The 17,655-nt window shown below is 43.6% G+C and overlaps 1 protein-coding gene across 1 annotated transcript in view; it reads right to left on the bottom strand.

Annotated features, from left to right (window-relative positions):
- The window catches only part of ADAMTS19 (ADAM metallopeptidase with thrombospondin type 1 motif 19), a 284,879-nt gene that overhangs the window by 88,657 nt on the left and 178,567 nt on the right, over nt 1–17,655 (bottom strand). Inside the window, exons 12-13 of the mRNA XM_074994147.1 lie at nt 11,594–11,724; nt 8,765–8,934 (exon numbers count right to left, since the gene is read on the bottom strand). Coding sequence (XP_074850248.1) covers nt 8,765–8,934; nt 11,594–11,724 — 301 coding nt within the window. The remainder of the gene's footprint in view (nt 1–8,764; nt 8,935–11,593; nt 11,725–17,655) is intronic.

The raw sequence follows: 17,655 nt of genomic DNA, 5'->3' as shown, positions 1-17,655 counted from the left end.
GCCAGCAAGTATGACACCAGTGCACATAAGCTGCTGCCCTGAGCAGTCATGATGCTGACCACATAGAATGAGAAGTTACTCACTTTTGTGCAGTAACGATGGTTCTCTGAGATGTATTCCTGCAGATGAACACGGGCAGAAGCCAGCTGGTGACGTCACCACACTGTGGAGAGAGCATGCAGCACAGATCTCCTCTGTTCCTTTTCTACTTGAAGTTCTTAGTGACTCCAAGTACAGGGGAAGAAGGGACAGTCATGGAGCACCCACAGGGACACATCTCAGAGAACCACTGTTACTGCACAAGGGTGAGTAACTTCTCCTTCTCCTTTGAGTGTTCCCTGTGGATGCTCCACGTTGATGACTCCATAGCAGTACCCCTTTGCTGGAGGTGGGTATTGGAGTTTTGAAGTGGAATGATGTAAAAAAGTATCCGCTGAAACAGTGGTAGGTATCGGCCCTTTATACAGTGCATAATGCTTTCCAGATGCATAGTTTGAGGACCAGGAGGCCACTCTACAGATGTTTACCAGAGGGACATTGCTAAGGAAGACAGTTGTTGCAGCCATCACTCGCATCGAGTGGGCTGTAATAGTCTGTGGTGGCTGCTTGCCTCTAAATTGGTACACAGTGAGAACAGAATCTGCAATCCACTTGAATAGGTGTTGTGCTGAAACAGCTGTTCCCACACAGGGCTTGACCATGCTACAAAAAGTTTGCCTGATTTCCTATTTAGCTTGGTTCTATCAAGGTAAAAAGCAAGAGCACGTCTAACATCAAGTATATGCAACACAGGCTATGTCTACATGTGCACGCTACATCGAAATAGCTTATTTCGACGTAGCAACATCGAAATAAGCTATTTTGATGAATAGCGTCTACATGTCCTCCAGGGCTGGCAACGTCGACGTTGGGCAGCACCACATCAAAATAGGTGCTGCGAGGGAACGTCTGCATGCCAAAGTAGCACACATCGAAATAAGGGTGCCAGGAACAGCTGCAGACAGGGTCACAGGGTGGACTCAACAGCAAGCCACTCCCTTAAAGGGCCCCTCCCAGACACAGTTGCACTAAACAACACAAGATCCACAGAGATGACAACTAGTTGCAGACCCTGTGCATGCAGCATGGATCCCCAGCTGCAGCAGCAGCAGCCAGAAGCCCTGGGCTAAGGGCTGCTGCACACAGTGACCATAGAGCCCCGCAGGGGCTGGAGAGAGAGCGTCTCTCAACCCCTCAGCTGATGGCCGCCATGGAGACCCCGCTATTTCAATGTTGCGGGACACGGATCGTCTACACGTTCCCTACTTCGACGTTGAACATCGAAGTAGGGCGCTATTCCCATCCCCTCATGGGGTTAGCGACTTCGACGTCTCGCCGCCTAACGTCGAAGTTAACTTCGAAATAGTGCCCAACACGTGTAGCCGTGATGGGCGCTATTTCGAAGTTGGCGTCGCTACTTTGAAGTAGCTGGCACGTGTAGACGCGGCTACAGCCTCCCTAGGAGAGGAGTGAGGCTTAGCAAAATAAGCAGTAAGTATACAGGTTCATTCACATGAAAATTGGATATGACTTTCAGGAGAAATCCCGGGTGAGGCCTAAGTACCACATTGTCTTCAGTGAAAATAGCTAAGGGTGGGTCAGCCCTGGGTGATGAGATCCCCCTGGCCCTTCTGGTCGACGTAATGGCCACTAGGAAAATCACCTTCATGGACACATACTGAAGAGATGCTATGGCAAACAGTCCAAATGGAGGTCTTGTAAGTGTATCTAGGACCAAGTTCAAGTCCCATGGTGATATCAGAGGGTGCAGATTTGGGCGTACTTTTTGTAACCCTGTTAAGAAACCTTTCACCATCGGGTGACTGAAGATAGAAGAGCAGTTTCTTGAGTCGTGGAAAGCCATTATTGCAGCAAGATGCACCCTAACAGATCTAATCGAGAAGCCTGCATCACTGAGGTCCATAAGATAGTTGAGCAAGGTAGGTATGGAAGCAAAATCAGGATGCAGATTGTGGGTCATACACCATTGCTGGAAGCGTGCCCATTTCCTACTATAGGTATTTCTAGTGGAGTGGTGACGGCTGCTTAGGAGGATATTTTTGACCCTGTTCGAACAGGTAAGTTCTTCATCATGGAACCATGGAGAAGCCATGCCGTGAGTTTCAGGGTTTTGATATGGTGCCATGGCACTGAGTGAAAAGTTTCGGCACCAATGGGAGAGGGATCAGTCGGTCGATCGACAGGTCATGAAAGGAAACCAGGGTTGCTGGGCCAATCTGGTGCTATCAGTATTACAGCTGCCAGATCTCTCCTGATTTTGTTGATCACTCTGGCAATGAGTGAGACTGGGGGAAAAGTGTAGAAAAGGAGGGCTGCCCAGTGAATCGTTTATGCATCCCTCTGCGATCTCCTGCCTATTTCTGCCCTGGAACAAAACCTGTGGCACTTGTGATTGTGAAGAGTTGCAAAAAGGTCTATTGTCAGGAAACCCCATTTGTGGAAGAAGGAGAGAAGTGTGTTGGTATCAATCTCCCATTTGTGCTGGTCTGAGAAATACCAGATCAGCCTGTCTGCCCTGGTGTTCTTTTCTCTGGGTATGTATGTTGCTATTAGGTTACCCGGTTCTTTATGCACCAATTCCAGAATCTGAGTGCCCCAGCACATAGAGTGTGTGACTGGGCACTCACCTGCCAGTTGATACAGAACATAATGGATGTGTTGTCTGTGAGAACACAGATAGTCTTGCCCTGTGTAAATGGGAGAAAATGGGTGCAGGCTCTTTGAATGGCCCTGAGCTCCAGGATATTTATATGAAGAAGTCTCTTGTGATAAGCCTATGTGCCCTGAATTGATGATGTGTCGCAGTGGGCCCCCCAACCCCTAAGAGAGGGATCTGTAGTTAAAGTTACAGAGGGATCTAGGGGGTGGAAAAATATGCCCACAAGGAGGTTTTGTGGGGATGTCCACCAGTCTAATGACTGTAGCACTAGCAGAGAAAGAGCAAGGGTCTTTGATAATCTGTGGTGGCTTGGTATATAGTTGCAAGCAACCCAGTGTTGGAGACTGTGCATATACAGTCTTGCGAATGGGACTACAAATGTTGTGGCAGCCATGTGCCCCAACAGTTGGAGGCAAGTTTGAGATGTAGTAAAAGGGGCCTGTTTGACTACATGAATGAGGTCGCAGATTGCCTGGAACCTATAAGCAGGTAAGTAGGCTCTGGCTGAAACTGAATCCAGTAGAGCACCTATGAACTCTAGGCTTTATGTTGGTCTCAAAGTGACCTTCTGTAGGTTTAAAAGGAGGCCAAGTAGGGAAAAACATTCCCTGGTAATATTTATCATAAGGGTAGTTTGGTGGCAAGTGGAACCCTTGATCAGGCAGTCATCTCAACAGGGAAAAATAATAACTTTCAGCCTTCTGAGGTATGCTGTGACCATGGCAAGTGTTTTGGAGAAAATGTGTGGGGCCAAAGAAAGTCTGAAAGGGAGGACCTTGTACTGGAAGTGGTCCTGACCCATCGCAAAACAGAGGAATCTCCTGTGGGACAGGTGAATGGTCACATGAAAATATATGTCCTGGAGGCTGAGGTCTAAGAACCAGCCCCCTCATCTAGTGCCGGAAAGACAGTTTGTAAGCGTCTTAGACAGGCCACCATCCACTTGATTTCTTGCTTGTCAGGAAATAGTTGGAATAAAACCCCTTGCCCCTGTGCTTGCTAGGGACGGGTTCTATTGCCCCTAAGGTAAGGTGTTTCTGTACTACTCTTCATAGGATGAGCTCATGAGATGAGTCCCTGAAGAGGGATGGGTGAGGGGGATGTTTGTAAAAGGAATTGTGCAGCCTTCTCTGATATTATTTAAGACCCATTTGTCAGATATAATCTGGTTCCATTGATGTTAAAAGGGCCTCAGCTGCTGATGGAAAGTGGGCCCAAAATGTACTAGATTCAAAGAGTGGTTGCTCAGACCCTCGACCAAGCCATCAAATTTGATGCTTTTGGGAGGCAGGGTGGGCTGTAGGTGACTGGCTCTGATGTCCTCTCCTCCTGTTCAATATATATTTTAGGCTTATTATTGTATTGTCTGTGCTGTTGTCTCTAGTAGGAGTACCATGGATCTATGAAAGAGAGTATACTTGTATCTCTTGCTAGAAGGGGAATGCATTCCCACCATGCACAATGTTGCTCTGGAGTCTTTCATGGAGTATAACACCTCACCAGTGGTGCTGGAGAACAGCTGCTTTCTATCATAGGAGAAGTCTTCCACCTTGGACTGGATTTCACATGGAATACCTGAAGACAAGAGCCATGCCACCCTACACATAACTATTTCAGTGGCCGTGGCTCTAGCAGCTGTGTCAGCCACATCCACTGCTGTCTGAAGGGCAGTTTTAGCAATTGAGAATCCCTCCTTAACTATAGCCTGCAGGATAGGGCATTTAGTGTCTGGCAAGTCTTGTACCAGGTCTTATAATTTATTGTAGTTTGTATGGTCACAGCTGGCTAAAAGGGCAGTATAGTTTGTCATTCTGTACTGCAGGGTGGCTGAAGCGTATACCTTACACCTGAAGGAATCTAAACATTTATGTTCCTTATCAGAGGGGGTAGATTTAAACTGAGGGTTCCTGGATTTGTGGTTTACCGAATCCACAATTAAGGAATTGCATTGTGGATGCAAAAAGAGAAAATCCATGCTCTTAGGTGGGATGAAATACTTCTTATCTGCCCTGCAATTGATGGGCAGGATAGAAGCTGTGATTTTCCAGAGGACCTCGGAGGGTTTGAGGATTGCGTCATTAATAGGCAGGGCTATTTTGGAAGGTGCAGGTGACTGCAGAATCATGAGCAGCCTATATTTACCTTGCACCGCCTGAAGGGTGATATCCTGGGACTGGGCAACCCTTTTAAAGAGTTCTTGAAAGTGTTTTAGGTCATCAGGTGAAGGAGAGGGGGAAATTTGAAAAATCGCCTCATCTCATATAGACCTGTGACCCTTGGAAGAAGCCTCAGAGTAACTCTTCCACAGTGTCTGTGAAACAATAGACGTTTTGGGAATAAGGGAACTTGGAAATAGCACTGGTACTTCAATGTGCCCGCGGCTACACTGTTTGCCGATGCTTCAAATTTAGAAATTTCAAAGTTTGCACAACAAGAATTACGCTAGTAAGGTGCTGTATCTGCGCACAGCACCTCATCGCTATTCACCGAGCGGGCTCATTTATGTGCCCCCTTCGAAAGAGGGGGCTAATGTACATGAGCCTTCAGAGTATCAAACAACTTTGTACTTGCTGAAATGCGTACAGTACTGATATTTAAAGATTAAATTAACTTCTGGTCTTAGTGGCTGAGTGGTTGTATTGGACTAGTGGACACTCTCTTATGCCTCCTGGGTGAGAGCAATGTCCCTTCCCTCTCTCAATCTGTGTGGCTACTTTCAGCTTGGAGAGCAGAGGAGAGAGCAAGATGAGGTGGAGATAAAACGGGACACTTGTACCAAACCCTGAGTGCTCAAGTGGCAGGTTTAGGGGAGATGGCTACCCAGAACTGTCTACTGGCCTGTTTCCCTCCTCCCAGTACACAAGGCTTGGCCGGAGGGGAGCAATTATCCATGCGAGTTAATGAACATGGTTATTGCTGAACTTTGTCTCCTGGTATTCCATGCTGTGGGCATAGCCTGATCAACCCCCAAGGCAGCAGAGATGCAGAAAGGAATTTTCCTTCAGAACAGAATTGGCCATTGCGCTGAGCATTTTTTCCACTTGTTCACAGAACCCCGGAGGCCTGCTTATGTGTGTGGGACTCTGAATCATCACATCCTCGAATGAAGCCCTATGCAGGATTACTGTGTCAGTTAGTCAGCTCATAAACTTGAGTGCAGGGTGTAGGAAGTGTCCAGTAAATTTGGGTTTTGTAGAAGATGAAGAGGTGTCTGAAATTGCATATGGATACCTCATCTTGCATGTATTTCTCATTTCTGCACTCATTTACTTGCATGAAAGAGAAGAGTGACAAAAAGGTCTCAACATCTGACTACAGCCTTCAGTGACTTTGGGGTTAGTCTAGAGGTGTTGGACCTCTTGCTGCACAGCCATGAAAGCAATTTTCTTGGCCAGATTTTGGCTACTGCACAATCTTTTGTTAACTTACTTCAGTAAAGTTAAAGCTTGCTTGCTTATATCCATGTTCTATCTGGTATATCTTCATTTTTCATATGTTGGGTTCAATCTTTAAATTACACAATTCAAGAACACTTAAAATGCAAAAGCTGCATCAGATACTTTAAGCTGATCCTCTCTAGCCTGGCAACACCCATGGTCTGGCATGATTTTAGTTAGCCAGATATCTACTTATCATTGGTGTGACAAAGCTTCCTGTGGTCCCATAAAGTTTGTTTACAGCCATCAGTCCTAGCTTTCAGTATTCTGTGCTGTTATTTACCTCTAATTTACCCCTAAATGGCTTCTAAGAGTCCAGTAAGCAGTGGAAGTGTTAGTAATGTGCTATAAAATATTGACCTCCCTTAACTAATAGGGCTTCTTTGATTTTGGAGCCTGACAAATTTCTCCCTTACTTCATGCAGGCCTGGGCAAGACACGAGGCTACTATAAATTTATTCACATATACACTATGTAAATATCACATTATACAGTGCAAGTGGGATACCATGCAAACTTTCAACTAAGAAACTTGCACTGAACATATGAACAAAGATCCTTCCATACTGCAGAGATTCCAATTAGAAGTCATTGCTCTTCTGCACAACTGTTCTTCTCTTGAATGTAAATATATGAGCATACTGACAGTTAGTTTACAGCCCTCAACTTTGACTTTAAAGTGAACTGTCATAACTGTCCCTGGGAGAAGGTGTACCAGGATTTCTCAGCCTCTGCTGCAGATGTTGACTCTCTGATACCAAACATGAGTACCAACAAGGCTTGATCTTCCAGTGGCTAGAAGGGCTAAGAGGAGGCTGTTCCCATTCAGAAATCACCAGGATAGATAAGAAGGATTGTTTGATTCTTCTAAGGGGGAGGTTGGAACAGATGAGGAACTCCTCGGTGCTAACCCAAAGCCTTGCATCTGGGTCTAACCACCAGACTGTCACTTCAGTTAAGCAGTATGACAAACTGATCATTTTTCTTGCGAGTTTTAAAGGTCTGTGTGACTAAATTTTAAGTTTAACCCTATTTAACTGTTTAAGGACTAGCAAAAAGCTCACTGCATAAGATGCCTTGCTCAGAGAAAGATTTCATAGTCACCTCTGAGCAAACAATTCAACAGAATGAATTTGAATATATGACCTCAGAACTTTGGCACTCAGCAAATCACCGAGGCTATTTTAAGATTAGATAAGGGGGATGATTTTTTCCTGACATGGATGACTGCTGTTAATATGAATAATTCTGACATTTTCCTTTAAGGTTGCATAATAAACTGCAGTAAATACTTATACATGATCTTACACCGCAGAATGAATTTTAATACACAATAACTCTTAATCTTTACCAACATTTGATTATTTTAAAAATGACTTTTGTAAATTACTTTTAATAAATATGACAAAATTTGAAGCATATTCAGTATAATAATGGCTATCATCCACTTTCTCAGCATGAACTCAGGTAGGCAGAATATTTTTTCCACTATCAGTATTTTGTGCTAACTTTAGCTTTACAGATATCACAAACACTTGATATCACTCTTTGCTTGAAGAGTGCCCACTTCAAGGTAATAAGCAACACTGTTTCATTATGGCAATGCTTGCAATATGGGAGTACTTGGCAAACAGTTGCTGTCTAGATTGATAAGAAACTGATCCAAGTCCAAACTATGCACGAGCTTATGCAAAATCTAAAACAGGATACCTAAAGTGTGTAAATGCTAAAGTCAGGCTCTTTCATTTGTCTGAAATCAATTCAAGCTATTGTATCTTCACTCTCACTTCAGTTGTACAACTGAATGTGTAACCCCAGCATGCAAGTTTTCAAGTCTTGATTATGATGCTCTTGAAAAGTATGCTTATCAAAGTCTTTACACTATTTCTTCTTGCATTTGCCCTACTGATACTTAATTTTATGGCAGATGTTTTCATTGGGAAGGTCAAATTCAACATAAAGAGGAGACAAACAATTTTTGGAAATACGTGAAACTGCCATTCGCGTGATGGATAAGCAGTAAAATTCAAATGATTCAATAAGTAATTTATTGTAAAACATCAGCCTGATCGTAGGAGTGCGAGAGGGAGGCCAGGCAAGCCAGGGGTTAAACAAGGCCTGTTGGCCCAATCAGCCCCACCCCAGTTCACCTGTGGCCAGTGTCAGGCCTGGAGGGTATAAAAGGAAGGAAGCCAGTCTAGTTTGGGGCTGACCAGCTAAGAGGCAAGAGCTGGCTATGAGGCAGAAGGCCCCAAGCCAGAGCGGCCACCCGGTCAGCCACCAGAGGGCACAGCCCAGGGCCCTCCCCCAGGCACTGGGGGGAGTGGGGAGCGTCCCCCCTCAGGGAACCCCTCTCCCGCCAAAGAGGGAACTAGATTCTCGGGGCCATGCCCCAAACTTACCCCTAGACTCTCGAGTGAGGGTGAAGACCCACCCAACAGGCCCTGGCCAGGGGCCCTAGCCACTAGGCCACACAGTCCCAGGTGTGAACCGCTCACACTGATGAATTACAATGTTCTTGTTTTAGACTGCTTAATGGATGTTAATGCTATTGGATCTACAACACAGAAGCACATCACAAGATAACTGGGTTATAGTTTACTTTTACCTTCATCTATAACAGCTTGCCACTGGTATACATGCTTCTGAAATGATGGTCTGACAGCGAAGACCTTACATTGCCAGTCCCTGAATGTAGGCATTCCAGCAGGACAAGAGGGATTATCACATATTTTGTATTGTATTTTGGGTCCATGGCAATCTCCTTCAGGACCTGGCCTAGAGAAGATGGAACAATCATGTCTTTCATTTGTTGGTGACATTTTGACAAAATCTTAAACACAGTCCATTGCATTAAGTCAATGTAAAAAGTTGCTTTAACAAGGAGACATCTTGTGACACAGTATGCTATTTACCTTAAAAACATTAAAAATCACTAATTAAAAACTCAAACTAAAAAAGTCTGTTTGGCTTCTGGTTTTAAAGAGGTAGCTGTGTTAGTCTGTTTCAGCAAAAACAACAAAGAGTCTGGTGATACAGTTGCCTTTAAGACTAACAAATGCATTAGGGCATAAGAGATGAACACCTACAAGGTATCTATCAAGCATTCCTAAAACTAAAATACTCATCCAAAGAGGTGAAGAAATAGATTGACAGCCAGCCAGACACCCAGAAGTCATATACTACAGGACAGATCCAAACTAAGAAAGCGACAGAACACCACTAGCTATAACCTACATCCCCCAGCTAAAACCTCTCCTACACATCAAAGACCTACAACCTACTGTATGATGATCCCTTGCTCTCACAGGCCTTGGGAGGCAGGCCAGTCCTCACTTACAGATGGCCCCCACAACCTGAAACAAATACCACCAACTTCACTACATGCAATAGAAATACTAATCCAGAAACCTACCTATCCCTGCAACAAACCCTGTTACCAAGTCTGTTCACAGATCTACCTTAGTGGCACCATCACAGAACCTAACCACATCAGCTATACCACCAAAGGCTCATTCACATGTGCATCTATTAATGCAATATATGCCAGCAATGCCCCTGCACCATGTACACTGGCCAAACCAGACTGTCTCTAAACAAAAGAATAAATGGACACAAATTAAACATCAATAATGGTAACATACAAATGACCAATGGGCAGTGGGGCACTTTACCCTCCCTGGGTATAGTTACTAACCTGCAAGTTGCCATTCTTAGGCAAAATAAAAGAAAAAAAAGACTGCAATGGGAAAATGCTGAGCTGGAATTCATATGTGAATTTGACACCATCAGAAGTCTAAATACAGATACAGAATGGCTCTCTCATTGTAAGTTATTTCCCCTTCAGGTACTCTCACCTCATCACTGTTGGAGGTGAGCCACATCCACCCTGATTTAATTAGCACTGATGTTCCACTCCCTTCTCTGTATCCCTTCCTTTCTTTCTCTTCAAGCATCTGAAGAAATGAGTTGTATCTCATGGAAAATTGTGGCCTAATAAATGTGCTAGTCTTTAAGGTGTTACTGGACTCCTTATTGTTTGGCTTCTGTTTTTCATCAATTCTCATAAGAAAGATTCACAATTCCCATTTTTCATTTATACCTGAGAACAGATGAAGAGGGAAGTTCAGCCCAGGTATTCAAGACAGATCATTACACCATCCAATTGCTTTTTTTTTTTTTAATATAATTCAGGTGATTTTTCCAGCTCCTGACTGAGCCAAAGCTGAGTCTAACTCATCAATGAATGGGCACAACACTTGCATGTACTTTAAATTCACAATTTTGTGCAATTTGCTGGTGCAGTACTACAGTTTTGCAGTCCAATTCCCCTCCTCCTCCACTTTCTTCTGGCCTTTCAGTTGTTTTGTTGGGTGCTAATTATGGAAGAGCAATAGCAAACTGATGAAACTGGAGAACATGCAATGATTGGGAAACCCCTTCCCCTAAAACTAGTGAGAATGAAGTTCAGACATCTCTAAGTGCTGGAAACAGTTTATAGGTATCTTACAATACAACTAGAAGTGACATTCACATGGGAGGGTACACTAGGACAGACTTTCGCATACAACTATAAAGGCCTTTCTGTCAGAATACGTCATTCAGTACTCCCATTTCCATGTTTTCCTCACCTTCCATTTTACAAACTCTTCTGTTTATCTCCCCATCCTGTCTGACCTCTTTTCTTAGCTTTATCTCTGGTATGTTTCCCCTCTCTTTTTCCTCCATCTTTTCCCTTCTTCCCATTTATGTTACCCTTTCCTGTCTTGCTATTTCCCTCCCCACTTTTTTCCCTTCTTCTACTTCTTTCCTGCAAAGGAAAAAATTGTGTTGAGCAATTGAGTGGGGATGGTATTTTTTAAACAATCTGTTTAGAATTCTGAGGTAAAATCCTGACTTAATGAAGTCTGTGGTTAAACACTTCTTGCCTTCAAGGTGGCAAATTTTGCTTATTTGTTTTTTCATATCTATTTAACTTAAGTGCTTGTAAAACATTTTGAGAGGAAAGATGTCTCTGAAAAATTTAACCATCTGTCGAACTGAGGGTGAGACAACTCCCATTCCATTACACATCTCCTTTGCAGACTCCTCCAGAAAAAAAATTAGGTTGCAAAACATACAAAATAAAATTGTAAACTATGTTCTTGTAGAAACAGAGGGAAAAATAATGTAGTAATTTATTTGCTATGAATTATTGTTTTAGGTCTCATGACAAGTTTAAATTAATAAATCTCAGACTGTTTCCTAGCAAGACCGACTCACGTGACCCATTTCTATGGAGTATGGTTGAACTTCCAAAACCCTACAAATCTCCTACTTCTCATTATTCAGTATTCATGGAAAAAGAAGAATTGTATACATGCAGCACAGCTGTGCATGACCAGGTTTGACTACAGTTAAACACTCAGAACAAAAAAGAAAACTGAACTTTTTTTACCCAGTGCATTTGCGTTGTCGACTGCTGATTCCAGTGTTGCAAGTTCTGCTGCAAGTGCTCCATGTGCTCCACTCCCCCTCCAAATGTTCAGGAAATGACGTCCGACTGGTACACTCTCCAGCTTTACACCACTATGCCAAAAGTCAACTCTCAGGTGAATGAATCAAGGCACATCCAAAATACCTCACTGCCCTCCATTTGCATGGTAGCACAGAATAAGCAGGGCTCACTGCACACACTCTTTAAGACTTCAAGTTAGAGAAAATGTTTGATAATGTAGGGCCTGTTCCAACTCCCCATAAAAAAATCAATAGAATATTTCCATCCATGTCCAGGATAATTTAACTTGGTCCTTACTACATAACACACACCATTCTGGACTTCAAGATCTTTTAATTTCCCTGACCATTCAACTGCTCCAAAAAAGCATTGAAGGCAGAAGGATAAAAGTCAATAAAGTTGAAAGATAATCTGTGCCTATCTATATTAATGCAACCGTATGTAGTTCTGGGCTTGATGTACAAGTTCACATGTATTTCTGCAATTTATAATGAAAACAGATGTCATGTAGCACACAAATTTTAGGGAAAAAGGCACTTCATTGATAATGGGTGGTAGGAAAGCCTACTGAGCTTTCAGAATATTTTCCGTGAAATCTGGGCCTTAAAGTCAATAGATGTTTCCACTGACTTCAATAGGGACAGGATTTCAACCATTGTATACATACAAACACAGCATTTGCCAGGACAGAACAACTACAATTCCCCTCTCATTTATGTGCTGTGTAACACTAAATCATCTGTTATATTTAGCTTTCAATTTTAGTTTTCCAAGTGGTGTCCAGATGTCATGCTAATAAGCACATTACAAGTGTGTGTGCACATAACTGTGCAGAGTAAATAAATGGAATATCTCTCTCACACACACACACACACACACACTTAAAATATACATACATGCTTGTAATCTGCTTGTTACCATGGTATCAGGGCACCAGTTGCAAAATTGAAAGCAAAATTTTATCAGAAATAGGACCTCAATATTTCTCTCTCCAGGATGGATCATTTTTGGAACAAGTTATGCAGTTGAGCAGGTGCATATTAACTTTTGATCTTTTCAAATTTCCCCACAGGGCTGGGCACCTAATTTCTGCATATGCCTCTGAAAATTTCCCCCTAAAATGTGGGTCTTCAGATCTGCATCCCTTCCGCCTTATGAAGCTAAACTTTCAAAGGGGACATGTTCAAGCAAAAGTGAACGTTTTTCACAAAGCTAGTAATTTCTGTTCTACAGCCTGAACACAGCTCAGGACTCAGTTTGGGAAGCCTAAGCTATAGTTCACTTTCAAAGAAGCAATACATGCTCTTGAGCTTTTTCAGACAATCACAAGGGAGTTATTGGGTTACATAAGTTTTTAAACATTTTTCTGGTGATTTCAAATTACAAATGAAAATCCATCATCCAGTGCATCGTGTGGCTTTGTGACCTTCACCGGGGAATTTGCAGGCCAGAGATCAATTAAGAAACAGTTTTTCCTTTATGACAAATACAATATTTATAATATTCTTTACTTAATTGTTTCAGACCACTATTATGTATGTCATATAGACATTAGTGGTGTATTGGAGGTACGACGTCAGTAAAGTAAAGGGCTTGCTATGGGATAACTTTGAAAAAAAGATAAAATCTGCTTATCACAAAACAGTGTAAATTCCTTCTGCAAAATGTTGTAATAGATATTAAGTTACACAAGTGGGGCAGGTAAAGATAACAGTTAATGACTTTTATTGCATCATCTTTATCACACTGGACAATTTATACTCATGGTACTCTACTTTATAAATACCAATGTTAATCCTCAAACCAGTATTCTTGTACCTATTAATAAAAAGATGTATACACTTCTTTTTAACTGCATCCACTCTAGTGTATGATCTTGCTCATCCAAAAGCCTCATCCAAAGCCAGCTCCGTTGACCTAATGGAGATGCTATGCTAATTTATGCCTTCTGAGAATTTGGCCCAAAATAATAAGAAAACAATAACTGGGGACAACGACTACTGAAATTCAGTGGCATCAGTGGACTCATCATATATTTATTTTCATTCTGAGTGAGTACTGAGCTACTACCACAGAAAGCTGTCAATATACACTGTGCTTCTGGAAAGGACATCTTTGTGTGAAACACATCAACCAAGGATTGACTATCTCTGGCCACTGAATATCTGTGTAATTTAGCACTAGGCTAGTTTTGTTATTCCCAGTTTAATTTCCTGGTTGGGTAATCTTAAATTTCACTTTTTTTTTCCCCCCACTTTTGGTCCTCAAGTGTTGTGCGGGGATGTCACTGCAGTTATACCACATGGTCATTAGATCCTGGAATGACTCCATTTCTGTTAGATTAGCAACTTCTATATACTCAAACTGTGAATTGCTTTGGGATTCCTTTGGCTAAAAATGCCCATATAATATGATTAGGATTGGGGAAGTTAACTTTTTAAAATTTTGGTTGGTAATATTGATGTTTATTTTAAGCATTCTTGCATATTTATCAATTTTAAATGTTCAGATTATAGGTTAAGTATTTTTTTCAATTTTTTATCTATTTAAATATTTATTGTTTTAGAAAATTATGGGAGATCAATAAGAAGTTGAATAATCATTAAAATACAAATCATCAATGTCACATGTCAAAATATAGAAATTAATATCCTTTCATTAAATTCTAATAATTTTTCAGGCACCGTTTTTCTTACTTTGCCTATTATTAATGAAAACATGCTTTCATCTGCTCATGTGTATGATAAAATTAACATTTCCTGAGATACACCAACAAAAATCTAACCCTTCCAATCTTACATGTAAGAGTATGCATTACTGTAAATATATGGGATAAAAGGAACTCTCCACTCAGTAGGCTGAGGAATGCTCACAAATCCTGAACTTGTGGAACAATTTGATCAGGATGAGCATGAAAAAGGCAGACTGATAAATAGAAATGCCCATCACCTCCAAAATAAAGGAATGTTGCACAACAATATATTGCTTCCATGATGCAAGCAAAACAGAGTAGGACTGATTAGGTAATAAGAAATTGATCTTAGACCATGACAATGGAAAGAAATCTCTCCTAGTCCAATAAGATAATTAAGATGTTTCAGGAATGTCTGCTTATATTCTACTAGTTGTGTGTAATATAATTGTCCTTAGAGATGACTAGATAATCAGTGCTCATTAAGTTCTGTATTTTGCTTTATTCTATTTGTTCAATATGTAGCCCTAGGCTATTTTATTGTACTCAGTTAAAATCCTGCTATAACAACAGAAGTATTTATTTTCTTGTGGGATCTTCTATGGTGACTTGTCACCATGATATTCAAGTGTTCACAAACGTTAAATTCGTGTATTTTCACATCACTCTTTTCAGGTGATGAGGTAGCATTACACCTATTTTACAGGTGGTGAGCTGAGGCAGATAGGCATTAACGTTGGAAACGTACAATAATTTGCACTGCCCAATTCAAGATGCCCATGTACTTATTTTTCAGAGAACACAGCATTTTATAGCAATTCGTGTGTTCAAAACACAGCTTCCATTGACTTCAGCTGCATCTTTGAGCACTCAACACTTCTGCAAATCAAACCAACAGTCTCCAGTCAGGTACTCAGCAAATGAGGAACACAAAGTTAGTGGTCACTGGTGAAAAATTTGTCTTGTAAGTGACTTGCCTAGTATCAGAAACTCCATGGTGCAGGCCAAAATAGAATCCAGTTCTCCAGGATGGCATTCATCTGCTTAAGCCATAAGCCCATCCTTTTCATTCCTGTCATCCATTGTCTCAATCACTTCATACCTTCCTATTTCTGGAACAAATGAGGCTGAGATCCTACGAACAGCCTCATTCACTACACAAACTACCCTTGATTAAGTCCTAGTGCTCTAGGGGGCAGCTAATGAATCTTCTGCCCTGGCCTAACCAGTCTGTTCCTTGCCTCCGTCTCCCCTCATGTGTTGGTTCAGTTTCTCATCTCAGTCCCAGTATTGCCCCACAGTCAATCCCCATTTTCCAGTGCCAGCCGCCTCCCTCTGGTTCCTCATCCCAATCCCTGAATCACACCCTGGCTCTTTGTCTCTGTCCCCGCTAGAGCTCTTCATACCAGCAACAGTCTCCCTAATCACACAGCTCCTTTTTGTGGACCTCATCTCTCCTCCAGCTCATCTTGCCTCATTATGCCAATCCAAGTCACCCTACCCATGATTACATATTACTGTCCCTTCCACGTTTCTTGGCTCTACACTCAGACTCTCACACCATGCCCAGCTCTTTGTGTCTGTATCCTCAGACACCCCTTGTCCCAGGCTGTGTCTACACTACAGGGCACTTTCGAAAGGTAAGCTTACAGAAGGCACCTTTTGAAAGACCAGGCTTTGAAAGAGCACGGATGCAACCAAAAGCAGATACATCCACTGATCCAGTCTTCTGAAAGGGACTGGAACTCTTTCAAAAGGGAGCATCCACACAGCCCCAGGAGCCCTTTCGAAAGAACAAGCCAGGAAACGCCGCAGATGGGGTCGCACAGTAGACAAGCCCTTCCGGACACCACACCCAGCTGCTCCCTTAAAGGGCCCCTCCCAAACAGCCCCGGCCTGCGCACACAGAGGGCCAGTTTGGCATACACAGCAGTGCAGACCCTGTGCCCAGAGAAGCCACAGGACTCCATGGGCACCCAACAGATCTCAGCCAGCTCCCCAACAGGGATGCCAGCAGCAATGTGCTCAGGCTGCTGGCCACAACAATTGCTGCAGCCCTCCCCTCCCCACCCTGCCCCAGTCCTGTAGGCCCTTGCCATGGGGCACCGCCCGTGCACCTTCCCTCATGCCATCTGGCACTTGTGGTGCCACCCCACCAGCGCCAAGAGATGGGACGGGGTGGTTGCGTGGGACGAGGATGATGAGTGATGGCTCCAGAACCTCCGCATGAGGAAGGAGACCCTCCTCAAGTTGTGACACTGGCTGGCCCCCATCTTTCTACAGCAGGACACACGGAGGAGGCCCGCGCTCTGCCTGGAGGAATGTGTGGCAATCACTATCTGGAAGCTGGACACCCCAGACAGCCACCACACGGTTAGCCACCAGTTCAGGGTTGGCAAGTCCACCATCGGGAGCATCCTGCTGGAGGTAAGTGATGCTGGGGTCACACACCCATCCGGGGGTGGAGGGGGAGGGACTCTTAGGAAAGGGCAACCATCAGAGATAGGGGAGGATCCCAGGGAGGGGCATGAGAGAGCTCTGGGGAGGGGTCAGGGGCACCCTGATGTGCACTCATGGCACACACCCCCTCCATCCCATGCAGGTTGTCTGAGAGATCAGTGCTGTTCTCCCGCAGAAGGTCAACCAATCTTGTGGACTTCGATGCCACCACGGAGAGCTTTGCTGACCTTTCCCCAACTGCTTTGGGGCCCTGGTTGAGACCCATATTCCCTTCCAGGCCCCATACTACTGCACATGGTGATATGTTAATAGAAAGGGGTACCACTCTGTAGTCCTCCAGGCCTTCGTGGATGCCCACAGCCACTTCCTGGACATCTGCGTGGGATGGTCCAGGTGGGCCCATGGTGTCCAGATCTTCTCAGACTCCTGGTTGGGCTGCAGACTGCAGGAGGGGACCTACGTGCCTTCACAAGACGTCCCCGTCGGGGACACCACTATGCCCCCATGCATAGTGGCCGATGACGCTTACTCCCTCCACCCACGGCTCATGCATCCCTACACGGGACAGACTGATCCCATCAAGGAGTGCTTCAATGAGTGCCTGAAGTGAGCTTGGGGCATGGCAGAACAGGCCTTCAGCTGACTCAAGGGGCACTTCCACTGTCTCCTCACACAGCTGGAGGTCAGCCTCAGGAATGTGCCCACAGTAGTGGCCACATGCTGCACTCTCCACAATGTTGTGGAGAGTCAGCAGGAGTGCTATATCCTGTGATGGGCTGTCGAGGCAGTGCATGGCTTCAAGCAGCGCCCCCATGCCCTGTGTTATCTGGCAAACTGGGATGAGGTGCGG

The sequence above is a fragment of the Carettochelys insculpta genome, chromosome 5, assembly GCF_033958435.1.
Source record: "Carettochelys insculpta isolate YL-2023 chromosome 5, ASM3395843v1, whole genome shotgun sequence".
NCBI classification, from domain to species: domain Eukaryota; kingdom Metazoa; phylum Chordata; order Testudines; family Carettochelyidae; genus Carettochelys; species Carettochelys insculpta.
Note: the sequence above shows the minus strand (reverse complement) of the source record. Positions and strands in the feature narration are given on the sequence as shown.